Source organism: Pogoniulus pusillus, chromosome 18, assembly GCF_015220805.1.
Source record: "Pogoniulus pusillus isolate bPogPus1 chromosome 18, bPogPus1.pri, whole genome shotgun sequence".
NCBI classification, from domain to species: Eukaryota; Metazoa; Chordata; class Aves; order Piciformes; family Lybiidae; genus Pogoniulus; species Pogoniulus pusillus.
This window is the reverse complement of record NC_087281.1, coordinates 13701957-13729151: the sequence shown is the minus strand read 5'-3', so window position 1 is coordinate 13729151 and position 27195 is coordinate 13701957. Positions and strand designations below refer to the sequence as shown.

At 40.2% G+C, this 27195-nt stretch overlaps 1 protein-coding gene across 1 annotated transcript in view; it reads left to right on the top strand.

The window, feature by feature from the left end:
* Positions 1 to 27195, top strand: part of WDR27 (WD repeat domain 27) — a 63331-nt gene that overhangs the window by 8344 nt on the left and 27792 nt on the right. The window contains exons 6-20 of the mRNA XM_064158459.1: positions 464 to 578; positions 2050 to 2182; positions 3348 to 3451; positions 4313 to 4380; positions 6005 to 6138; positions 8045 to 8121; positions 10734 to 10812; positions 11685 to 11750; positions 12998 to 13101; positions 14351 to 14440; positions 16779 to 16900; positions 17489 to 17622; positions 19391 to 19488; positions 19745 to 19866; positions 23497 to 23594. Coding sequence (XP_064014529.1) covers positions 464 to 578; positions 2050 to 2182; positions 3348 to 3451; positions 4313 to 4380; positions 6005 to 6138; positions 8045 to 8121; positions 10734 to 10812; positions 11685 to 11750; positions 12998 to 13101; positions 14351 to 14440; positions 16779 to 16900; positions 17489 to 17622; positions 19391 to 19488; positions 19745 to 19866; positions 23497 to 23594 — 1544 coding nt within the window. The remainder of the gene's footprint in view (positions 1 to 463; positions 579 to 2049; positions 2183 to 3347; positions 3452 to 4312; positions 4381 to 6004; positions 6139 to 8044; positions 8122 to 10733; positions 10813 to 11684; positions 11751 to 12997; positions 13102 to 14350; positions 14441 to 16778; positions 16901 to 17488; positions 17623 to 19390; positions 19489 to 19744; positions 19867 to 23496; positions 23595 to 27195) is intronic.

Genomic DNA, 27195 nt, shown 5'->3' with positions numbered 1-27195 from the left:
TGAGGGCAGCACAAGACACCTGACATGAAGTCCTAAGACCCCTAGCCCTCAAGGCTTTGCTCATCTACTCACTCTCAGACCCCAGCATGACAGGAGGAGGAGAGCCAGAGTTAAACCTGCCTGGCAGGATTTCTGCCCTACCAGGACAAGTACACAACTCAGTAAACAATTACATGCAGGTTACCTGTGACTTTTAATTGTGGGAAATAGTCTGAGGAGGTTTTTTGTAAATACATAAACATGTGTGAATTAGATCTGCAGTTCAAGTTGGTAATGACTGCTTTTTGGTAATATTGAATATATCCTTTGATAATCTTACAAATGCACATAATCGAATTCCTGGTTTGATCTGATATTCTAGATACAAAAATCCATTATTTGCATACACAATTTTAGGTATTGGATGTTCAGTTTGTGTCAGTGTTTAATGTCAAAATGTTATTGCAGTTGTTTTTCCTTGCAGCTTTGGATCTTCAGCTTAATCAGAGATCATCATTATCGTTGCATAGCACATATCAGCTTAAAGAAAGAACAAGAGAAGTTCTGTAATAAAGTATGGCAATCTGGAACAGGCATAGGTACCACGGTGCTTGTAGTGCTGCTTATGATATGCTCTAATTCTTGCTGACCTCTGATTGTATGCTTTTTGTCATATGGAATTCTTACTGAAGCTGATATGAAGTTGTGTATTGGTATGCCTGGAAATAATCATTTGACAGATCTAGAAAGAATAATGCATGTATGTCTGTAATAAAGTCTTATTGAATCTATTTGCTTATAAAAGGTTGCATGGCAATAACTATTAAGTATTTGGGTTTTGTTGAATTAATTTCCCAAGGCTTCAGTGAGATCAGAGGTAGTGTCTAATAATTCATAGAAGCGACCACAAGGATCATCAAGTTCCAACCCCCTTGCCCTGCCATGCCCAGTGACACCCTACCCTAGAGCAGACTGGCCAGAGCTTCATCCAGCCTGGCCTTAAACACCTCCAGGGATGGGGCCTCAACCACCTCCCTGGGCAACCCAGTCCAGGGTCTCACCACTCTCATGGTGAAGAACTTCCTGCTCATGTCTTTTAATACATATGAATATTGGGTCACCAGAGCATCCATTATCTAGATGCAGTATCTTTTCTCAGTTAGTTTTGAAGCTTCTAGAAATCTGGCTTATGTTTTAAGCCATACCAGTGCCTCCATGACAGGACATTTTTCTTTCAGTGGTTATTTCTAGTGATACAGCACAGTACTTGTAAGTCTTTAAAGACTGCACTGATAACCTCAGCAAGGTGATTCCATGTTCCCAAATGAAGCATTCGAACTATCTGTACACTAGATGAAGTGAGTTGAGGTCCTCCTAAAGGCAAGTAAGAGAAAGATTTCTTTAGGGAAAGGTAGATCTGGTTGCCCTTACTTGCTCTTCCCAGCCATAGTGACTCTGTATTATCTGCCTGATGGCCCAGCTTCAATGATCCTAAGTTTCTAAACTAATGAGAAAAGCTGATACATTTCTTGTTACTATTTAAAACACATGGGTGTCACTTTCATCTTTGGATGTCTTGATGTAGTGTCTGTGCCTAATGCTGAATTCAGTGCTGCTAGTTTGTAGGTGTGAACTACACTTGCATAGTGGGTTGGATAACCCTTGGAAGAATCAAATTGAGGTGGACTTCCATCTTGGTTTTGGATTATGTTGCAACTTCAGTGTCAAGGGAACTTTCAGGCTAAGTTGAAAAGTACCCAGCGTATTTAAGGGCTGTTGGAATATGGCTTTCAGAGTCACATTTTGATGTGGACATACCTGAAATGTTCTGTTCTTAAGTAGGATCTGTGGATTTTATCTCTAAGTGTTTGATAGAAGATGGTACTAAAAATAGCATAATGAGGAAAGATATTTCAAGAGGAAAAGCTCGTTTGAAATAGAAATTGATTTAATGTGGTAGGGCTCTTGCTTATACTACTATTCTACTTCAAGTTTTCTCTTAAATCTTGTCTGATTCACTTTTTTTTTTGGTTGTTGGTTTTGATTGATACTGTTGCTGATTTTTCTTAGGTGAAGGGCAAAGTATTTCACAGCTTTGCACAACCAACCATGTCAGACTGGGGGGATCAGTGGAAACATCTTTGCCTGTCCTCTTAATTGAACACTGTGACCTTTTAGTGTGTTTCCATAATGATGAAAACATGTAAGTCCCTTAAAATACCACCATGTACTTGGTTGGAATCAGTTCCTAGGAGTTCCTGTTGCTTGGTTGTTTAGTTTAGTTTTTTTTTATTTTCACTGCAATTTGCTATTTATTTTTTAAATGCAATAGAAGAATCACAGGCTCACAGGATATTAGGTGTTGGAAGGGACACAAGGAGAGTGTTGAGTCCGACCCCCCTGCCAGAGCAGGACAATACTCTCTAACACAGATCACAGAGGAACACATCCAAACAGGCCTTGCAAGTCTCCAGAGATGGAGAACTCACAACCTCTTTGGGAAGCCTGTTCCAGTGCTCTGTGACTCTTACAGTAAAGAAGTTCCCCTTGTGTTAAGGCAGAACATCCTGTGCTGCAACTTACACCCATTGCTCCTGGTCCTATCCCAGGGAGCAGTGAGCAGAGCCTGTCCTTGCCCTCCTGGCCAGCCTTCAGATACTTATGAACACTTATTAAATCACCTCTAAGTCATCTCTTTTCCAGACAAAAAAGCCCCAGGTCCTTCAGCCTCTCCTCATAAGCTGTGCCCTCCAGTCCCCTAATCATCCTCATGGCCCTCTGCTGGACCCTCTTCAACATATCCCTGTCCCTCTTCAAATGGGGAGCCCAACACTGAGCACAGTATTCAAGATGAGGTCTCACTAGGGCAGAGAAGAGGGGGAGGAGAACCTCCTTGATCTGCTGAACACACTTCTCCTAACACACCCCAGGATCCCATTGGCCTTCTTGGCCACAAGGGCACATTGCTGTGCCATGGGTGACTTGCTATCCACCACGACCCCCAGGTCCCTCTCCACAGGACTGCTTTCCAGCAGATCACCTCCCAGCCTGTACTGGTGGAGTGTATTACTCCTCCCCAGGAAGGAAAATGAAAAATCAAAGAATGCATTTAGTGATTTGGAAGTTTTAGTGGCCTACTCTTCAAACATAAAAAAATTTACCAATTTTGATTAAGGGTCTCTGCTTTGAGCTACAGGTTTTTACAAGATGCTGTAAATTTAATTGTTTGGTTTTTTTTTATTTTTTAATGTGAGTTATAATTGTTGTTGTCCTGAGACTAGGAAGCATTGAATAAAACCAATTGTTGTGTCTTGTATGGTAATAAGAGTCTTCTTTATCATACTAATTTATTTTTCCTTCTAAAATAGATATTCTACCCTGAATACTAACTATTTTTGGATAGGAAGCTCTACTGGCTTGTTAATAATTAATATGGCAAACTTTGAATTGGAAGCCTTTTTGTCTTACAAAGGTATGATTATATCTGACTACACCACAATGAGCTTTCCTTTGTTACCTGATACAAACAGTGTAAGAATTAGTGTGTTAAATAGGAAAATACAGTAGAAAACTAAGTTGGTTCTTTTTCAATTTGCTTTTCTAATTAATTTATTATGTTCTCTTCTAGCACTGCTGACTTACAGATTTCTGTAGTGGCTAGCAATGAAATTTTATCTGATTTTGCAATCCATGAATATTAAATACAAGGATTTTATTCTCCTACTTTACGATTTGGGAGTAAGCTAGAGGGATGTATGCTGAAGATAGTGGATTATAGTGTTACCACCTTAGTTGTGGGGTTTTGCCCACAACTAAGGTGGTAACACTGTAATCACAGAATCACGGAAATCAGCCAGTTTGGAAAAGACCTCCATGACCATTCAGTCCAACCTGTCACCCAACCCTTCTCATTAACTAACCCTTGGCACTAAGTGCCTCATCCAGCTTCCCTTTAAACACCCAGGGATGATGACTCTTCCACCTCCCCAGACAGCCCACTCCAATGCCAATCACTCTCACTGTGAAGAACCTCCTCCCAGCATCCAGCCCAAACCTGCCCCTCCTCACCTTGAGGCTGTGTCCTCTTGCTCTGTCACTGGGTGCCTGGCAGAAGAGACCAACCTCCACTTGACTACAACCTCCTTTCAGGTAGCTATAGAGAGCAATTTAGTCTCCCCTGAGATTCCTCCTCTACAGGCTACACACACCCAGCTCCCTCAGTCTCTCCTCACAGGGCTGTGCTATCTTCAAATAGTGATGATATTCAGAGATGATATTTTTTCCTGTTAATGCTATAAAATTATATTTACATTTTATGTTCTTTTTGGTAAAGATTACAGTGACCTCAGCATTCAGGTTGCTGGATCATGTGCTTTAACAAGGAAGTCAGTTAATGGAAAAGTAAGTATACAGTAAACATTGATTTAACAAATGTTTACATTTTCAGTTATTGCCAATAAGTATTAGTTGCACTTTTTGTTTATAAATTAACTTATGCCCTTGTTTTGCTTGATTATGCAGTAGATTCTGCAGTATGCAGTTGTTATGCAGTAGTTTCTGCACTATGCAGTTATTATGCAGGAGTTTCTGCAGTATGCAGTTATTATGCAGGAGTTTCTGCAGTATGCAGTTGTTATGCAGCAGTTTCTGCAGTATGCAGTTGTTATGCAGGAGTTTCTGCAGTATGCAGTTGTTATGCAGCAGTTTCTGCAGTATGCAGTTGTTATGCAGGAGTTTCTGCAGTATGCAGTTGTTATGCAGGAGTTTCTGCACTATGCAGTTATTATGCAGGAGTTTCTGCAGTATGCAGTTGTTATGCAGGAGTTTCTGCAGTATGCAGTTGTTATGCAGGAGTTTCTGCAGTATGCAGTTGTTATGCAGTAGCCTCTGCAGTATGCAGTTGTTATGCAGGAGTTTCTGCAGTATGCAGTTGTTATGCAGTAGCCTCTGCAGTATGCAGTTGTTATGCAGGAGTTTCTGCAGTATGCAGTTGTTATGCAGGAGTTTCTGCAGTATGCAGTTGTTATGCAGGAGTTTCTGCAGTATGCAGTTGTTATGCAGGAGTTTCTGCACTATGCAGTTGTCATGCAGGAGTTTCTGCACTATGCAGTTGTCATGCAGTAGTTTCTGCACTATGCAGTTGTCATGCAGTAGTTTCTGCACTATGCAGTTGTCATGCAGTAGTTTCTGCACTATGCAGTTATTATGCAGGAGTTTCTGCACTATGCAGTTTATTGTGCAGTAGTTTCTCTGAGAAAGGTTGAGTCTTCCTCATGAAATCGACTAGTTTAAATAGCTGTGTAGTTCTCCAGCTTTGAGTCCAAAGTGATTAATAAGCAAAAATCAGCTTGATTTTTACAGTGTTTGGTGTGTACCTTGGATGTCAAGAATGACCACTGGGAAAGCAGAGGCACTCTTTTTGAGACAATAAACACCAACAAACCAATACCAAAACAAAACCAAAGCCAAACAACCTCAACACTGTTACATCTTGCTTCTCAGTGTTAGGATGAACTGCTTCTGAGTCTTTCCAGCCAACCTATGAAAGCTATTTGACTTGAGGAAAAGTTTCTGTGGAAAATCACTTAAGAGTGTTTTTAAGGAAATGAAAGGCATTCTTGTCTGTATGCTGCATTTTTGATAGAGCTTTCCTACAGAACCGAGCTAAATCTAGCTCTTTATAGGTATTTAACATAGCAGTGTGTTGTATTGTAGCAGGGTTTTGTCTTAAATTCACAGCGTGTTCTCTGCATGTCTCTGAAACCGATCTTTCTGCCACGTGTGGTTATTTTCTCACTGCAGAAATCTCTGTTGTAGAATGTGTTGTAACTTCTGTGACTGTTCGATGTGCAAGTCTGTTAAGACACATGTTTAAGCAACATAAGTCAGTCAGTATGAACCATTTTTTGTTTTAACTAATTTTCCTAAAACAAAATGTGATTTCATTTTCCTTTATAAATGCTTCAGTGTTGGAGATTAAATTATGAAGTAAATGGAGGTTTATTTTATGGTATAATTGCTGCAGGTTTTGTGCTTGATCACCTCAATGTTTGAAGATCTGACTGCTGTGTTGGAAGTTAACCTTGCTGCATTGGTGAGAACTCAGCAAAGTGATTTTCTCCTACGTGGAAATGGCCACAGTCTGTCAGTTATTGCCAGGTACAGAGTAAGCAAATGTTCTTTTCCTCTGAGTTGGGTCATGCATTTGTTTTCCTGACACCGAAGTGCATTAGATAGTTTTGTAGAGTGCTGTTTGTTGATATGGTTTTATTTTACTCATTTTCCTGTCGTGCTTTAGTTGTATTGAGTGAGGAAATCACAGAATGGTTGAGGTTGTGAGGCACCTCTGCAGGTCAGCTTGTCCAGCTGCCTTCCTCAGGCAGAGCCACGCAGAGTCAGTTGCCCAGCAGCGTGTCCAAATTACTCTTGAGTATCTCCAAGGAGGGAGATACCACAGCCTCACTGGGTAACCTGTGTCTGTGCTCATTCCCTCTCACAGTCAAAATGTGGTTCCTAGTGTTCAGACAGAACCTGCTATATTGCAGTTTTTACACATTGTCTCTTGCCCTTTCACTGGATGCTGGGCACAGAGCCTTGCCCCAGAGTCTTCCTTACAACTATGTACTGGTGCATAAGTTGCTAGTTCGAGCCTAGATGAGATATTTTAGTGAGAGGAATTAGTTTATAGGCTGTGAAAAGGAAACAATGGTGATGTCTACTTCACTCATAGGCTTGCTGAGATGCATAAAAACAAGAACACATAGATAACAGAGGTGCTCTCTGGCTGCATGCACTTCTCTCCCTAACTTGCTGTCTGTGTAACTAATCCCTCTGCTTCCTAACCGCCCTGGCTGATTCTCCAAACTCATCTTGAGTGTAAGACAAAGTTTGGGATAAGGTAGAGGGGTGGAAGGGAGGTGGAAGGGTGGCTGGGAGCCCCTCCTGGGGACTTTGGTTTCTGGGAGGGCTGTTGTGTTTCTGTATTAAACTTGTCTATTTCCATCTAAAGCTGTAGGTATTGTAAATACCTGCTTGTATATTGTGCTAAGCTGCAAATAGAAAGCTTCATTCCTTAAGTTCCAGCTCTGCTGAGTCTAGTCTGGGTGATTTCATAAGAGTGAGGGGAGCAGGTAACACTCAAACCATCACAATAAGACTGTTCCTTCCTCAGTACAGAACTTTGCACTTCCCCTTGATGAGCTTCATGAGGTTGCTACCATCCTGTTTGTACAGCCTGTGGATATCTCCTTCAATGGCAGAACAACGTTTTAGTGTATCATACACTTCTCTCAGTTTTGTGTCCTCAACAAATATGTTGAGGGTACACTCTGCTCCTTTATCCATGCAGATGTCAAATGGAATTGGACCCTGGATTGATGCCTGGGGTACTTCACTACTTACTGACCTCCCACTGGATCTTATACCACTGATCAACACCATCTGAAGCTGGCTGCTCAGCTGGTTTCCAGTCCATTTCCTTGTATGCTTATCTAGCCTGTATATTTCTGAAGCTTATGAGGTCTTCTGGGAGACAATGTGGAAAGCCTTACTGAATTCTAAGTAGGCAATATCCAGCTCCCTCTCCTCATCTACCGAGCTAGTAATTTTATCATAGAAGCTTATCAAGTTGATTAAGTGTGATTTCCTTTGGTGAATCCATGCTTACTACTAGGTTCTTGTCCTTCACATCCCTATGAATGATTTCTAGGAAAATACATCTTGAAGACAGTAGAATACCTGCAGTATTCACTGAAGTGCAGATTTCAGTTCTTACAATAAAATCATCAGTTTAACATGTAAATACAGTGGTCTCTGAATCTAGCCAGGGCCAAGTCTAGATACCTGTACTGCTAGGTTTCTGAGCTGATAACTAATCTGCTATGCCTTGTTTGTATTTATGAAAATGTCACTGGTGTCACACATGCACTGATAAAATGTCACTGGTATCACACACACACTGATATCACACATGCAGGCACACAAGAGCTAAAATGAAGTTTTGGCATCTTTTCATAGTCTGATGCTTTTGTCCATTGTATTGATCAGTTTTTGTGCTTGGCTTTAGGTGTTCTGTGTTGGCAAATTCTCCATTGTGCAAAGGTCTAAAGAAAAACATCAAAGAACCTTCTAGTAAAAATCCTGGTAAGTAAAGACCAATGGAAAAGTAAAGACAATTAAATAAGTTGCCTTTAGTAGCTGGCACTTAATATAATCATTATATTGATTTCTGGTTTGGATATATATTGCATTATTTAATGGGAAGAATTGTATACTTCTAGTAGTACTTCTAATCCTGTACATGAATGTATAATGAAATTGATGGTAGTAAGGTCTTTTTCTGCTTTAAAAATTAATTCTCTGAGAATTTTCTGTGGATTATAAAATATTTAGAGTGTAGAATGGAGCCAGCCTCTTCTCTGTGATGCCCAGCGACAGAACAAGGGGCAATGGGTGGAAGTTGAGGCATGGGAGTTTCCATGTGAACCTGAGGAGGAATTTTTTTCACTGTGAGGGTGATGGAGCACTGAAATGGGCTGCCCAGGGAGGTTGTGGAGTCTCCCTCTCTGGAGATATTCAAGAACTGTCTGGATGTGTTCCAGTGTTATCTCTCTAGGTGATCCTGCTCTGGCAGGGAGGCTGGACCAGATGATCTTTTGATGTCCCTTCCAGCCCTTGACATTCTGTGATTCTATTTACATATTTTGTAAGTCACTGTTTTTCCATAGCATGCAGTATATTTTCCTGTGTAATTTGTTGTTTCTTTCTTGACTTTGGCTAATGTTATTTTCCTGAATGTCTTTCATCAGTACCTGCAAGTTTAGGAAGCCGCAGTTAAAGCACTTGTAGATTTTTTGCTTAGCAACAGTAGAATCAACCAGGTTGGAAGAGACCTCCAAGATCACCCAGTCCAACCTAGCACCCAGCCCTAGCCAGTCAACTAGACCATGGCACTAAGTGCCCCATCCAGTCTTTGTTTGAACACCTCCAGGGCTGGCAATGCCACCACCTCCCTGGGCAGCCCATTCCAATGCCAATCACTCTCTCTGCCAACAACTTCCTCCTAACCCTAACCCTAACCCAGCACAACTTGAGACTGTGTCCCCTTGTTCTGTTGCTGGTTGCCTGGCAGAAGAGACCAACCACCACCTGGCTATAGCCTCCCTTCAGGTGGTTGTAGACAGCAATGAGGTCACCTCTGAGCCTCCTCTTCTGCAGGCTGCACACCCCCAGCTCCCTCAGCCTCTCCTCACGGGGCTGTGTTCCAGGCCTCTCACCAGTTTAGTCGCCCTTCTCTGGAAGTGTTCCAGTATCTCAAAGTTAAAAAACCACCAAACCCCCCAACCACTTACAAATTATTTTTTTCATCATTATCCTAATTTTTGTGGACAGGATCACAGGTGATCCATGAACTGCAGACTCCTAGCAGCTCTGAGTCAGTCAGGACAAATCATTTGACCTGGTTCACTGGTGTATTCTATACCATGAGCACCACCCTCAGTATAACGGAGGGAGTTTGGTTAAGAGGAAGGGGTGAGATTTTCTGTTGGAGTCTATTGCTTGTGCTACTTTATGTCTGTCTCCTTCTGCTCATGAGGATTGCTGTCCTGTGTGTTCTTTTCTGGGCTAAGTGTAACTTAGTATACCACCTGTTGATACTGGCACTGGTTTTACTATTTAAATCTGGGTTTGTTTCAACCTGTGAATCTCCTTTGTCAGTTCCCTTTCTCTGCTGGGGAGAAGGCATCAGGTGACAGATCAATTGCTGTAGTTTAGCCCCAGATAGATGCTAAATGTGGGCAGTCACCTTTTCTTTAGGAAAGATGGAAATATACTGGTAGCTATAACATGTAGAAATAATATATTTTTTTGGCATATTGACTGTACATTTTGAATCCATTTGAGCATCAAAGATTTAATGATATTTTATGAAGGCATCTGTAGTGTTTTAGCTAATACTCCATGCTTCTCCAGATACCTACTGCTGACATCTGTACTACTCTTGTTGACACCCTGTGCTCAGATTAGATGTTGTAAGGGAATCCTGTGTTCTCTTATGGCAAATGGTACTGGGAGCTTCCCAGGAAAGACTTTTTGTCTCATTGCTACAAAAAGAAATAGGATAGATGGTGGAAGCTGAAGTAGCTTCTGTCCTCAGCTCAGCTAAGTGTGTCCTTGAGATCATCCCAATGCACCTGAAGTTTTTTTTCCCTGGAGTATCAGAAAGGTTTCCTACTTTAAAAAGTTTGTTTAACTATTTGATTTCTGCTGATGTGAAATGCTCATATTGTAGTTGTTTGGCTGGAGCCTCTCTTATAGGCTTCTTAGTGCAGCAACGTGGATGCAGACATTATTAATGACTTCTGCCATGTGAAAACACAAACATTTATTTGCACTTGCCAGCCAGTTCATTAATGATCTTTAGATGCCTTTTGCATTCCAAATATAAGGTGTGAATATAAAGTCTAAGCATAAAATAGGCAACTATACATCACATTTCTGAATAAATGGTGAGAAAAGTTCCTCAGAACAATGTTCTTGTTAATTCAAAGTTTAAAGAAGTTCATACTCATTGCCATTATTGGAGAAGAAATGCTACCCAACGTAACAATTCATATTTCCTTATTCAATAACTATGTATTAGAGGGAGTGGTTATAAATGTGCTTGATAACGTAAGGAAAGCTCAACTAAGTATCTATCTTGACTATAAACATTCGATGTTGAAAAAAAATCAAGTTAAATTATTTTACTGCAGGAGTGAAAAGCACAGTGAAAGATCAACCATTGGTTTTCCATAGTAAAATTAAGTCATCAGGCTACAGAACAGCACCACGGTGAGTTTTATCTGTTTTATTGGCATGTGATATTTTGTCATGTAATAGAGCCACAGAATTTCCTATCTGTGAAATTAATCCTGTATGATAAACAGGTGTTATTCAACTAAATATTTTTTAAAGGTTCTAGACAGTAAAATATGTTGTTCATTTTCCTTTAAAAATCTATATTAGATGACGTGAGGAGGAAGTTGTTCAGCATGAGAGTGGTGAGAGCCTGGACTGGGTTGCCCAGGGAGGTGGTTGAGGCCCCATCTCTGGAGGTGTTTAAGGCCAGGCTGGATGAGGCTGTGGGCAGCCTGCTCCAAGGTAGTGTGTCCCTGGGCATGGCAGGGGGGTTGGAACTAGATGATCCTTGTGGTCCCTTCCAACCCTGACTGAGTTTATGATTCTATGAAATTCTTCAGGTTGCAAAGAATATTTTAGAACCTTATATGACTGGATGTTGACCTTCAGAAGGCATTATCCAGCAAGAAAATCTCAGAAAGCAAAACTTAGGTGCAAAGTAGAGCATTACACCATTAGAAAGTTATGTCATCGATGTGTATATTATCTTACCTACTGACACTACTCATTAGACTGAAATAGTAAGAAAAAATGATTGGATGAGGCACTTAGTGCCATGGTCTAGTTGACTGGATAGGGCTGGGTGCACTTAGTGCCATGGTCTAGTTGACTGGATAGGGCTGGGTGCACTTTGTGCCGTGGTCTAGTTGACTGGGTGCTAGGTTGGACTGGATGATCTTGGAGGTCTCTTCCAACCTGGTTGATTCTATGAAATGGAATTGTTTTGTTTAAAATAGACTCTTTCTCTCACGTAGCATTTAGTATTTCATATTTCATGCAGGAAGAGTCTGTGTTCTTTCTTGTAGAATGACCATGTTTTCTCCAAACTTGAAGAAAAATGAGGAATCAAAATCAAAGACTAACTGTAAATGGTAGGTAATCTATCAACTCCATCAGAGGTGGACCAAAATGAGGATAAATAGAGTTCTATTTGAAATGTGGTTTGTAGCTGCTTCTGTCATTGGAACTCTTAAGTTAGGGGTACCACTGGAACTAAAAGGCTTTGTGAATTTACTTCAAAATGATTGCAGCAAGTGGTCCAGAATATCAGTCTATCAATTAAATTTGAGTAAGTTTTACATATAAATAATAAAATATGAATTAAAAGAAATATTGTTATGAAGGGGAAATTAATTAATGAAAGCTGGTATTTTTTTCCAAAATTAATATAGTTTATTAATTTTGATGTTCAGAACTCTCTCCACTCCCAATCACTAATTTTAATAATAATAATAATATTCAGTTTTTTACACAGTGATGGAAACATTCTATAGATAATATCTAGATCTAGTAATAACCAGAAAAATATATAAAGATTAATTGAACTGGAAGAGAAGATTCCTGCAGTCAAATGCTGCTTGAAGTCAATATTCTACTTGCCGCTGAGACTTGATTCTTCCCAGGCTTCTGGGGAGGAGGCAGACAAACTCTGACCTTGTCTCCTGCCTCCTCTGGACAATTTGCATATCTCCAGGACTTCTCATCTTGGCAGGAGAATTTCAAGTGCAAGCAGGATGTTTTGCAATGTGCAGTCTCAGCATGATGTCACGCTGGCTGTGCAGGCTGATCCTGTGCAGGCACTTAAGCATTTAGAGCCTGTTCCTGGTAAACTCATGACAGTGGAGTTCCCAGGCAAACAATAAGGCAGTAAGGTCTAGGCTGGATGTTAGGAGGAAGTTCTTGCCAGAGAGAGTGATTGGCATTGGAATGGGCTGCCCAGGGAGGTGGTGGAGTCACCATCCCTGGAGGTGTTCAGGAAGAGCCTGGCTGAGGCACTTAGTGCCATGGTCTAGTTGATTGGCCAAGGCTGAGTGCTAGGTTGGACTGGATGATGTTGAAGGTCTCTTCCATCCTGGTTGATTCTATGATTCCATGTAAATTCCCAAGAGTTAGTGGTAGGAGTAATTTGAATATGACAATTCCTAACAGTTAGTGGTAGGAGTAATTTGAACATGACTATTTAAGACTCATTCTGCCTCTTAGCTTAGATTTAATAGATGTTTTCCAGGAAATATTTATATAAAGATGCTCAGAATAGCTTTTAAAACACATTGATTTCATAATTGAAATGAAAATATGTTGTGTTTAGCTTCATATTTATCCTTTTCTTTCTTTGAAGTAAAAATAGAGAATATCCAATAGAAAGTTATCCTCCAATCAAATACAAGAAGACTTTATCTGTTGCTTCTAAACCAACTCCAGTTTTTTGCATTCAGCATTCTGGTATGTACAGGTTTTATACAACATACAGTAGTTTTTCTTTCTGCACACTGACACAAAAATAGTCACATCAAATTTGTGTGACATGGTTTACTAAGACTATAGATTTACTAGGTGAATTCCCAGTAAACTTTCTGGCAATAGCATGTATTGTTTAATCATAATTCTTTTGAACTTGCAAACCCATGCATGCTGCTAACACACGTGCAAAGGATTCTTGTTTCTTTTTGGACTTACTCTACAGCTTCCCCTTACAGCTTAGCAGTTGAACAATTTCTTTCACTAACAAATTTTTCTGAGGTGTTTACTTATTACCATTTGGGTGTATTAAAGCTGAAGTTCTGTTTCAAAAGAATCAAAATACACCTGTTGTAAGAGGTGTCCTGTTACTGTGGTAATCTGTGTTGCTCACTTTGTTCCTAGCTCTGTGATATATTTTCTTTTGCATATTGGCAACTTAGAATTGCAGCTAGGACTAATCTTTCAAGTGGTCTTTGTGAAGTAGAAAATGCAACAATTAATATTTATGTACATCTTTAAGTATAGGAGAAAAAATAATTAAAAACCTTAAAAGGTTTTAAAGTTGCATTAATAAGTTGATGCATTGTTACTGCTGAAGGTTGGTAAAGGATGAAGTGTGATGGAGAATATACTTATGCATGCTATAATATATTTTTACATGATTAATTTACTGTACTAAAATATTAAAAGCAACTTGTTAGCACATCAAAAGCATAAAACTTACACACAGCCATCAACCTCAATAGAGTTAGTGCCTTGCTGTCTCGGAGCCTGGGTTGTACTCTGCTGTGTACTGCTCTATCTATTGATAGAGGGGAAGAGTAACCTCCCTTGTCCTACTGGTCACACTGTTCCTGATACATGCTTTTCCTTCTAATAATAAAGCTATATAATGTTTTGTTATATAAGACATAAAAAGGAGTACAAAGAAGCAGGTTTAAATGACTGCTAAGAATTTCTGCATTTCAGGTTTTTATAGTAATATTTTATTGTAATAAGAAATATTGTTCCTTGTGATGCTTAACTGTTTCATTGAGTGTCAGGATGAGAAATGAATTCCCACTAAATTGTGTAACATGAGCTTGATGTTCATATAAAATGTGTTTTAAAATATGAAATTAACCTCTGGCATGTGCTGTGTTGACATGGCATGTGATTTTTATGATTAAAAGAAGCAGCATATTCTATCCTTGTTGCTTTCAAATATGTCAGTGGACATTTTTCTTTATAGGGGATGGAGAGAAGCTGGCTTGCGGCTTGGCTGACAAAACTGTACTGGTATTTGATTCCAATCTCACTGATACATGTAATGTTTTTTCAGGTAAATTTATGAGTTACTTCTATAAAAAAATGTATGATTGAGCTTAACCTAGGATGGCTTAGTAATTAAAAGATTCCACTTAGAATCATAGAATCAGTCAGGGTTGGAAGGGACCACAAGGATCATCTAGTTCCAACCCCCCTGCCATACCCAGGGACACCCTACCCTAGAGCAGGCTGGCTACAGCCTCATCCAGCCTGGCCTTAAACATCTCCAGGGATGGGGCCTCAACCATCTCCCTGGGCAACCCATTCCAGCCTCTCACCACTCTCATGCTGAACAACTTCCTCCTTACACCCAGTCTGAACCTACCCATCTCCAGCTTTTGCTTTGAGTTACATCTGTACCTCCATATACTTGCTGAATGCTAAATAAGCAAGGAGTGGCTAGGTACTAGCAGTAACAGGAAATATACTTCAAGAAAAGCTATTTATCCAATTACACATACTTGACAGCAGAGGGAAAAAAATGATAGAATTTACTCTGTAAAAAAAAAAAAATGATGGAAATGCTATTTAGAAGCTTTGGCCTTTTAAGAAGTGAAATCAAGTATTATGATTTTACAAGATGCTTCCACATTCAGAGCTCCATAAAATGTTACAGAACTCTACAAATGGAACTTAATTATTGTGATGTGTAAAGTGACCTACAACAAATTTATTGTTGCACACTGCTCTTGATGCACTCCAATTGAAGGTTTCCAAATGATTGCACAAAAGCTGTGTTGAATATAAGTCCAGTACTTATATATGTACTTAGCAATTATGTATGCAGCTTTTGGGTGAAACTTCTACAGGTCTTTGGCAATGGTGAATGAAACTATTTATAAGCTGTCATAGAAGGTCTTAATTGCTGATGCATTACAGAAACTCTTAGCAACTTAAAGCAACTCTCTTTTGTTGTATAAAACTTCATCTGACTGAAATGTGCACAAGAGGGCAGCATAAGGATTTTGAATGTTTTGAGGCTAGCTGAAAATCATCACTTTGTGTAGACAAATTAAAATAATATGGCCCAAATTAAAACTTGTTTGAAATATTTTTTTGGCCTTTTGGATCAACATCAATGTCACTTTAGATCAAGCTAACAATTTTAGCTTCCAGATGATGTTTCTGGGTTTTGAAGTAGTTTCTAAGTTTCTAATCTTGTTTTAAACCATGTGACACAACCTGGGAAAGGTAGGAGCTTTGAGCTGTTAACTGGAGATCATAATGCTTTGAACAAGGAATCTTTAATCTGTCTAATAAGGCAGTCTTTCAGAAGTTGTTGTTGTGGCATGTTCATTGCTTTTGCAAAGCCAGCTAGCTCACTAATAAAAGCCTAAAATAAAAAGTAGCAAGTGTTTTGCAAGGTATTAAGAAGTTTCCAGATACAATTTAATATAACTTTATTATAATACAGTCTTGCAAAGAGAATTTGAGTGTTACATTGAATTTTGAGTTTTAAAATGCTCTTCCAATAAATTTGTAGAAATTAAAATCAGGATTATCATTTGCATTGAGAGTTTTTTTCCATGGTTTTTGGTGGAAGAAGAAAATCAGTTACTGTTTAACAGTTTTAATCCAAATATTTGAAGCCAGTACTTAAAAGATATTAAAATTACTTTGAGCCAGCAGTGTGCACTTGCAGCCCAGAAAGCCAACCAGAGCCTGGGCTGCATCAGGAGAAGTGTGGCCAGCAGGTGGAGGGAGGTGATTCTCCTCCTCTACTCCGATTCGGTGAGACCCCACCTGGAGTACTGCATCCAGTTCTGGAGCCTCTGTTACAAGAAGGATGTGGATGTGCTGCAGTGTGTCCAGAGAAGTTCCGTGAGGATGCTCAGAGGGCTGGAGCAGCTCTGCTGTGAGGACAGACTGAAAGAGTTGAGGCTGTTCAGTCTGCAGAAGAGGAGGCTCTGAAGTGACCTTCTTGTGGCCTTTCTGAAGGGGGCCTCCAAAAAAGCTGGGGAGGGACTTTTTAGGCTCTCAGGGAGTGACAGGACTAGGGGAAATGGAGCAAAGCTGGAGATGGGTAGGTTCGGACTGGACACGAGCAGGAACTTGTTGAGCATGAGAGTGGTGAGAGCCTGGAATGGGTTGCCCAGGGAGGTGGTTGAAGCCCCATGCCTGGAGGTGTTTAAGGCCAGTCTGGATGAAGCTCTGGGCAGCCTGCTCTAGGGTAGGGTGTCCCTGGGCATGGCAGGGGGGTTGGAACTCGATGATCCTTGTGATCCCTTCCAACCCTGACTGATTCTATGATTCTAATAATGGGTATATAATTCTATTAAATCAATACAGTTAATTCTGAAGAAATGTGTAAATGAAAGAAAGGAACTTTATGGTATTTCCATTATTAACAGGTCACAATGGTGCAGTTAACTCTGTTGGTTGGAGTCATGACAAGAAGTGGTTAGTTTCTGCATCAGAAGACAGAACTCTAAGGCTGTGGTCAGTGCACAGTAATGAACCTGCTTTAATTCTGGTAAGTAGGAACTTCTGTTAGTTTGGTTCACAGCTGTGATACTATTTTGTCCTTTCATCTAATGGTATTGGAACAGCTCTGCAGAGGGAGCATGCAGCCTGATTTTTCAAGCCCACTGAATGGTGATTCCCACTGATAACGATACTCTGATCTAAGTGTTGGTTAATGACTTCAAGTTAGGCTTTTATCATGATAATTTGAGAATCAAAGCCAACACTGGTAGACAGAATTAATGGGCAAGCCAGGAAGTTTTAGTTTTATTGTTTCCTTGGTATATTCTCTTTTCCTTGGCTCAGGTCTGCTAAAATTATTTGTCTGTTCCTCATTCAAATGGGCTTTTGGAATATGAAGCTAGGTTGTATTAGATTCAATTGATTACAGATACTACTGACTTTACTGCCAATTCAAGTAGAATGAGAACTCTGAGATTAGTAGGTGTCACAAATAGGAAGGGCCATTATGCAGCAGGGTAGCCTATGCCATATGAATGATCAAGATAGCAGGGAAGTGATGTCTTAACACCAGGAATCTCAGATAAGAAAATACTTATCTCAGAATCCTTTCTTAACAACTTTCCCTGCATTTCAGGGGAAAGAGAAGTTCCATAAGACCACACGTTTTGCACAGTTCTATTTTATAGATTCATTTATATTGCTGTGTTGTGGAGCTGAATTTCATCTGCTGAGTTTCCATCTAGATATCAACAAGGATGACCTCAAACGGTATGAACCACTTCTTAACAACCTGGTCAAAGTACTGTTAGACCTAGGATTTTATGAGTAGTGAGGTGGATATCACAGAACATAAAAAACCTTGGACAAGCAGTAAAAGCTAATTGTAGAAATCTTTGTTCTGGCACAACAGAGAGAAAAAAGAAAGTCAAGTGATTGCTTATAACTCATACCTTAACTGATTGCAAATGCTGTTTTAATATTGCAGTTACTATTTGGGACCGTCTGAGTCTTACTTTTTGCCTCTTTACATCTCAGTGTGAATTAATACCTTGAGTTCTGTTGAGTACATATCACAAAGCTGTCTCTTGTGGGAATACTCTTTGTACTTTTTATTTTGGAGACTAGGCCATGCTATGCCTGTTCTGTCACACAGAACTAGGTAATTTTGATAGTTTCCAGTGACAGTTTCAACTGGTACATTGTATCTAATGACTTACTCTCTTTTGTCCCTGTGTTAGGCAACTTCCATGCACTTTTTACTAATACTACTCTGTTTACCCTTATGTGGCTGCTTTCTGACTTGGAATCAGTTGTTTTATTAGATACCTGACAATCCAGTTCTGTGCTGTGTAATGTAATAAGCACAAAGCCATTTTAGAGAGTTTGGCATGTCTGCCACATCTACATGGAGTTAGCAGGCAGCTCAAAGGACTTTGAAGAGTCCAGTGTTTCATTGGTAGAGTGGTCACCTCTTTGTTCTGTTCACATCTAAGTGGAACAGATGAGCCAGAAGTGTGCCCAGGTGGCCAGGAGAGCCAATGGCATCCTGGCCTGGATCAGGAACAGTGTGGCCAGCAGGACAAGGGAGGTTATTCTTCCCCTGTACTCAGCACTGGTCAGGCCACACCTTGAGTGCTGTGTCCAGTTCTGGGCTCCTCAATTCAAGAGAGATGTTGAGATACTGGAATGTGTCCAGAGAAGGGCAACAAAGCTGGTGAGGGGCCTGAAGCACAGCCCTGTGAGGAGAGGCTGAGGGAGCTGGGGGTGTGCAGCCTGCAGAAGAGGAGGCTCAGGGCTGACCTCATTGCTGTCTACAACTACCTGAAGGGAGGCTGTAGCCAGGTGGGGTTGGTCTCTTCTGCAGGCAACCAGCAACAGAACAAGGGGACACAGTCTAAAGTTGTGCTGGTGGAGGTCTAGGCTGGATGTTAGGAGGAAGTTGTTGGCAGAGAGAGTGATTGGCATTGGAATGGGCTGCCCAGGGAGGTGGTGGAGTCACCATCCCTGGAGGTGTTCAAGCAAAGACTGGCTGAGGCACTTAGTGCCATGGTCTAGTTGACTGGCTAGGGCTGGGTGCTAGGTTGGAATGGATGATATTGGAGGTCTCTTCCAACGTGGTTGATTTTATGAAATTATTCTTTCCTCACTGTTTCCTCTGTATTTTCTTATTGCTTCTATGATCAGAACATTACACTCTGTTATTTCTACTGTTTTAATCATAGCTGCTTAACAGGGTGGTATGGTAGGGTTTTTTTTGGGGTGTTTTTAAAATAATTATTATTATTCAACATTTTCAACGTACAGGCAGGATTATTTTAGTGTCTTATGTTGATGGAAGATCTATACAAATATGCTTCTTTTCATCCAAAGTGAATTTTGTTACCAAGTTTGTTAATAGAGCTCAGCAAAAGGTCTCTGGCTTGAATTTTTAATAATGGAAGAAGGCATTTTGATTGGCTTTGATTCCAGCAGGTGTTTACTGGTAGCCACAAATAACTTCAGTAACAATAAACATTCATTTGCTATTTTTTTTCAGGTACAAGCAGAAAAGTGCTTGCAAACTGGTCCAGAAATTTCCTATGGCTTCAGCAATGGAAATTACCAGCCTTTCTGCTGTAAATGATTTCTATTCCTGTATCCTTTGTATTTCATAATGGTTTTGAACATAATGATGTGAAAATAACTTCAGTTAAAGTAATTCCTGTTTTATTCTTTACTACTTATATATATCACAATAAAAGTGCTGTTTCTTGTGGTATTGAACTTCAGCTTTGGACATAATTTTTTTTAGGACTGAGATTTTTATTGATGTTGCTCATAGAGCACTAAATACAAAAACATTTATTTTCCCTCAGAGTTTAGTTTAACTTTAACACAGAGAACTGTACAGATATTGTGCTTGCAGCTGGAAGCAACCGAACATTGGAAGTTTTTGACCTCAATGCAGGCTGCAGCACAGCAGTCATACCAGAAGTTCATACTAGATCAGTCTATCAGATCTGCCAAAACAAGGTATATGCTTTACTGAATTGTATTTGTAGTACAGCTACAACTCCTCAGATCTGCCAAAATAAGGTATATGCTTTACTGAATTGTATTTGTAGTACAGCTACAACTCCTCAGATCTGCCAAAATAGGGTATATGCTTTACTGAATTGTATTTGTAGTACAGCTACAACTCCTCAGATCTGCCAAAATAGGGTATATGCTTTACTGAATTGTATTTGTAGTACAGCTACAACTCCATCAGCAAAGAATTTGGAAGCTAAAAATATGGTAGTAATCAGTAAGGCTTTTTTTATATGTTGAAGTAGTTGGATGAGGTTATAAGTCTGCGTGATAAAGGCACCTAAATCTAATTCTTTTCTCTAGTGGAAAGCAGGGAGCAGCAAGACTGACTGAACAAGGTCTCTATTAGGGAAGTATATGTTACCCTTTGCCTACCTGTGCCAGACTAATACTGCAATTCAGCAGGAACCTTCCCTTATGTAACTTTTCTCCTCTAGAGTTGAATCCGAAGTAGTCTAACTTATGAAACTTCAGAAACAGTAATAGAAAAGAAATAATTGCTCAGTACTGCAATAGAATAGATGACTTTAAACCCCTCATCCTTTTTATTTCCAAATGGAGATGGATTTGATTGTTTGAGTCTTATGGTATCATGTACAATAGAATGGCTACTGTGTTAGGTTTGGTTGAGTATGATTCTTTATTCCCAGTTGGAAAGTCCTTGCTTCTGTGGGTTTAAGGCAGTTCCTTGTTACAACTTTTGTAGACATCTTTGTGACTTTTCCTGTAAAGATACTCCAGAGAAGGATGATGAAACTCCCTTCAGGTAGTTGTAGACAGCAAGGAGGTCACCTCTGAGCCTCCTCTTCTCCAGGCTAATTATCATAAGACCTCTATTTCCCTGACAGATTTGATTTAAATAGTGAAGTGGGTTTAAAAAAGCTGAATGGGAATTAGCAGGTAGTTGCATAAACATCTTCCATCAGGAAACTGGGCTTAAACAGATGATCCTGTGGAGGTCATAGGATCATAGGATGTTAGGGGTTGGAAGGGGCCCAAGGAGATCATCAAGTCCAACTCCCCTGCCAGAGCAGAACCACACAATCTAGCACAGATCACACAGAGGTGTGGTGGTGTTGCTGCTGTGAGCTCCTATACTAGCTTATTTTTTGGAGCTGGGGGAGGGAGATTTATTAGTCTCCTCAGCCTGAGGAAGCTGGTGAAAATCTCTCACTTTTCAGTGATAAGACTGATATTCAGTGATCCTCCTCTCTTTTCCCTGAACCTGTCTGGTTTATGGACCCTACTCAGAAATTGCTTGTGATATTTTAGCATAGTGTTACTAGATCCAAATGATGTCATTAAGCTCCTTCTGAGGCAATGAGCAAATAGCAGTTTTCTGTCTGTAGAAAATTCACTCTGATAAGTACTCCATAGCCATCTTGTACCAAGCCTGATAAGGCACATATCCTGAGCTGATAGTAATGGGCTTATACTGCTCTGAGTTGTTTTATTTAAGCAATGATTTACCGATGATGATTTTGCTTTGATACATAAGATCCCCAGTGGGATATTAGCGGCTGGAAAGCTGCCCGGTCGAAAAGGACCTGGGAATGCTGGTTGGCAGCCAGCTGAATATGAGCTGGCAGTGTGCTCAAGTGGCCAACAAGGCTGATGGCATCCTGGCTTGCATCAGAAGCTGTGCAACCAGCAGGACTAGGAGACCGACGGCAGTATTGTTGCCTCTGGCACAAGCCAGCTGCACCGTTTGGATTACATGATTAGTGTTCATATGGAATTAGTACATGAGGCAGAGATTCTCTTGAACCATGTTCTTCTTGGGGCATAATTTTATGTGAAGCTGCAGTGCTGTTTAGACAGAAGTTGAGAAGGGATTATGGTGGTGAATGAGGAAAATGATGGGGCATAGGGAAGTGATTTCTCTGTGTGAATGAAGGAATAGAGTTTGAAGAGTGTGTTGCAATATGCAATATTTTGCATTAGATTCTCAGATTAAGATGAATCAGAAAATACAAAAGGATAGATAGAAGTCAGCTTGCATATTGTCCCAGGTAGTATTTATTTCCTTCCAGAGAAATATTTAATGTGAAATGTAATTTGAAGATACAAAATACAGTATATTACTGGTTGAATTGACAGAGCAGGGAAGTAACAAATGGCTGTGCTCCTTAGCTGTGTTACTGTTATATTCTGAAGTAAAGAAATAGTGCATGAAAGTACAAGCAACATGTATATGTCACTGTAAGACTTTCTCAATTAGACTTTAATCATTGATTGAAGAAAGGGATGGTGAGTACAATTTCCCAAACAAAAAAAGGCATGTGCTAACTTTCAGTAAATACTGTCCTGTGGAGAACATCTCCAGAGATGGGGCTTCAACCACCTCCCTGGGCAACCCAGTCCAGGCTCTCACCACTCTCATGAAGAACTTCTTCCTCCTCGCATCCAGCCTGAATCTCCCCACCTCCAGCTTTGCTCCATTCCCCCTAGTCCTGTCACTTCCTGAGAGCCTAAAACGTCCCTCCCCAGCCTTTTTGTAGGCCCCCTTCAGATACTGGAAGGCCACAAGAAGGTCACCTGGGAGCCTCCTCTTCTGCAGACTGAACAGCCCCAACTCTTTCAGTCTGTCCTCATAGCAGAGCTGCTCCAGCCCTCTGATTAAGCACTAATTGTAGGAAATGGTCTTAAGGTTTCTGAACTGTTCAGCCAAATCAAGAATGTGAATGATGGGGAAAGGAAAGGAGGAGCTTTAACTGCTTGTATTTAGTTCCCTGGATAAAGAAGTTTTTAGCCAGCAAGAAGGTCAGGATTTGCCAATGTGACTTAAAAAGACAAAACAAACCAAACAACCAAAAAAACCACCTGAAATGAATTATTTAACTGCACAGAGACAAAAATCAGTCTCTGTACTGATTGCTCTCTGTTCAGTACCAATGAATGCAATTGCTGCTGAAGTCAAGAGAAAGTGTGCCCATTTATGCCAGGTCTAAACATAAGTTTAAATATTGGGGTAATCTTTGATTCCTCATTTTCCCCACTTCTATTTTCCTGCCTTGTTTTGTGCAATCATGAAATGATCTTCTCCTAACACCCATAATGGTTCCCATACCCTGAGTCTGTGACATGACTAGACAGCATTTTCCATTGATTTTGATGGTGAGTGTCACTCCTGGATTGAAGAGCTCGTGGTTATCCTGAAACAACAGAGAGGAGTCAAAGCAGTGTTGTGTTTCTCTCATTGGCTATGAGGATCCTGCCCCATGGCAGCTTTCCTCTGTGTTCCGTTGTGTGTGTGCAGACAAGCTTTGTGTCATGTAACCTAATAAATACTTCTTGTTTGCTTTTTTAAAATGGACTAAAGTCTTCATTGAAAGGATGTTCAGACACTGGAACAGACTTTACAGGGAAGTGATATGGCACTGAGCCTGTTAGAGTTCAAGGATGTCTGGGCAGCTCACTTGGTCATATGGTTTCATTTTAGGTAGCTCTATGAGGAGCTTGAGTTGGACTTGAGAATCCCTATGGGTCCATTTCAAATGGAAGTACTCTGTGATTCTGTAAATGATCAGTACCATAAGAATAGTTATCTGAAACTGATTTCATGTTTTACAGGGGTCATCCTTCAGCACCCAGCAACCTGAAGCTTACAATCTTTTCATGACCACAGCCTCAGGTGATGGCATCAAACTGTGGGATTTAAGAACACTGAAGTAAGGCTGGATTAGATGTTTTAGAATAAGAAGCTATGTTTTGTCTTTATTTGGAATTGTTGCCACACTTGCTGTGATAGACCAGTAGAAATTTGGGCATGGAGCAAGATCTACAGGCAGGCCATTGAAAAAGAAAATTAAAAGTTAATTGGAGCTTACTAATTTTGAGACCCAACAACATACTGCTTTCACAAGTGTAGTTAGTTATGTGGAAATCATTAAACAGTCAAGATTTAGCCTTCTTGTTTATCTACAGGCTGGATGTGAGCAGGAAGTTCTTCACCATGAGAGTGGTGAGAGCCTGGACTGGATTGCCCAGGGAGGTGGTTGAGGCCCCATCCCTGGAGGTGTTTAAGGCCAGGCTGGATGAAGCTCTGGCCAGTCTGATCTAGACTGGGGTGTCCCTGCCCATGGCAGGGGGGTTGGAATTATATGATTCTTGTGGTGCCTTCCAACCCCAACTGATTCTATGATTCTAAGATTCTGCATGCAGAGTAACTCCATATGAAATGATCTCATAGGTCACAGTCTCATTTTAAGACATGGTTTGGTTGACTTCTTGTTTTTCAGTGAATAAATTCAGAGTTTACAACTCTAAATTTCAAACTGCAAAGCCAGGTGTAGTTATTGAGGATGAGGCTGTGGCCAGGCTGATGTAGGGTAGGGTGTCCCTGGGCATGGCAGGGGGATTGGAACTAGATGATCCTTGTGCTCCCCTCCAACCCTGACTGATTCCATGATTCTATGATTCTACCTTTGTAGTTCTAACTGTATATATAAATTAATGGACTGAACTGAATGCTAATGGTGTTTCCAAAACAGTATGTCATTACTGCTAAAGGAGGTAAAATTTATGATCTAGCCTTTAAAATAGAAATATAACTGTAACAACATTATTAAAACTTATGTATGTAGTGCTATAAATTTGCACGATCAGTTATAAACTCAGGATAAAATCCTCCACTTCCTCTAAAACCTTTCAGTGTTGCACTTGGGGAAAACTGTGGGAAAAGAGAGAAAGTGGTAGAGAGGGAATATTGCTTGGGAAAGGAAATACTTGGAGCAATCTCTGTTGTGAGGGGTAGAATAATTATGTTTAAAAGAGATTTGGACAGAAGGATGTTTAAGTCTTGAAGCATATTTTCAGCCTTGCTTTGTTTATATGCAAACATACATTTATTGAAAGATGTCATCTGAGTTTTCTAGTACTGGATTTTCTATTTAGGAAATGCTTATAATGACCTTTTCATTTATGTTCACATTTTTTATGGTAGGAATACGTTAAAACTATAGGGGGCATACATGTTCCTGCCAAAAACACTGCTGTATTTCCTGAACCGAATGTCAGAAAGTAGTCAAACTAGAAGCTGCTGGGGTTGGAATCTTTTACCTTCTTATGTTTTTCTAATAAGGTGCTCAAACTGTGTTGCTGACAAGTAATGAAAAAGTAGAAAGCTTTTCACAGGTCACTTATCTCTCTCTTTGTTTCTAACATAAGTAGAGCAGGTGAATGGTAAAATAGTTAAACTGTAAAACCTGGGCAGTCAGGTAAATGGATATGTCCTGGGAAGAGGGATGTAATTTATGTATGTTCTTGCTTTGTATTTAATTTGGCAAAGTTGATGTATGCTAGTGTCCACTGAGTTCTATTAGCCAAACTTAACAAAAATGCATTTCAAGTTCTTAAGGACATGTTTTAAGAGTGTTTATATTAGAGACTATGCATGTATGTGTTTGCTATGCATTACAGAGCCATCAGCAGTAGTAACTGTTGTGGAGAAGACATAAAATAGATCATTATTTTTCACTTGTTAGTAACTTACAAGGGGAAAAAAAAAACCCAAACCCTTCCATTTCTTCAAAATAAAATTTCCTCTCATAGTTCAGCCTAAGATTGATTCTTCTGCACTTCAAAATCTATTCTTGAGTTCTCGTAAGGAATAAAAGTGTTCACTTTTTCCTAATGTGTTCCCCAGGTGTTTTTCACATGGATTTGAAATGACTGAGTTTGGAAAGCTCCATCTGAACTTGGAACAAGTTTCCACTGAAGTGTTAGGTCTAATATACAGTTACAGACTGAAAACTTAGCTTTTTTTTGTTCATAGGTCTTGTGCAGTCAAATCCAGTCCATCACTTGCACTTTTGGGTGCTTACAGGAGAGATTAGCTCCTAAGCAATCTTATGATGGGCGAGTACCTTTTAATCTCTTAAAGTTGTTGATTCGTTAAAATTAAAGCTGGTCCCTCTGGAGTGGCCTCTCGTTGTTGCTGTTTTGGGTTTGCCAGAATAGGGTTTACTTAATGAAATCTTTGTCCAGGGTCCTTGAAATATATAAAAGGTAAGTCCATCTTCTCATTCATACTGTTGGCAGTTTTGTGGATAGTTACACTAACTGCGATTTCAATTCTATTGTTTGTTGATTTTGTTCTAAGTATTTGCCCTAGACACCCATGGTGAAAACTGCCTCTCTTTGGTTTAATCTACTGATTGCCCTGCACAAATTTTATTCCTAGCTACTTTAATCATGCTGTAAAGTATGAAATTCTGATTAAATAAGGAAAAAAAAAGAAGAGAGCATGATGCTCCTGAAAGCTGCAGTTGAAAGTGTAGGAAATAATGTTCAAAGTACACATGCACAATTTCCTCAGGACTCCTGTTGATTTACTTATTCAGTTGCTTTGACTCCTTTTTTTTTTTCATTTTCATTCTTCTGACTGAGGAGTCATGGTAACCTGATCAGATTCTTTTTTGAGCTTTGCTCATGCTTACTTTTCACATATGTTACCCTTGCCTGCAGGTTTAGAGATTTTTTATTATATCAGGGTCTTTTGTTTGTTATTTTTTTCCTCTAATATTCACAAGAAGTTTTCCATTCAGTCTGTGTTATCAAACAATGTTTTTTCTTCCCAGTGAAAATTCACTGAACTTATCTTTTCTTTTTGATTTCCTTCTGGGCCCCTCAATTCAAGAGAGATGTTGAGGTGCTGGAATGTGTCCAGAGAAGGGCGACAAAGCTGGTGAGGGGCCTGGAGCACAGCCCTGTGAGGAGAGGCTGAGGGAGCTGGGGGTGTGCAGCCTGCAGAAGAGGAGGCTCAGGGCTGACCTCATTGCTGGCTACAACTACCTGAAGGGAGGCTGTAGCCAGGTGGGGGTTGGTCTCTTCTCCCAGGCAACCAGCAATAGAACAAGGGGACACAGTCTCAAGTTGTGCTGGAGGAAGTTAGGCTGGATGTTAGGAGGAAGTTGTTGGCAGAGAGAGTGATTGGCATTGGAATGGGCTGCCCAGGGAGGTGGTGGAGGCACTGTCCCTGGAGGTGTTCAGGAAGAGACTGGCTGAGGCACTTGGTGCCATGGTCTAGTTGACTGGCTAGGTCTGGGTTCTAGGTTGGAGTGGATGATCTTGGAGGTCTCTTCCAACCTGCTTGATTCTATTCTATTCAAATTGGTGAGAGCATTCTGCAACTTCCATTTTCATCATCCTAACTCTGGATAAAGCTGTAGATCTGTCTGTCTCTTTCACTATTGATGATCTGGAGCCATTCCAAGATTGCTTCAGAGTGCCAGAAAGTATTATGAGTTTCTCTGAAGGTGTTACAAGGAA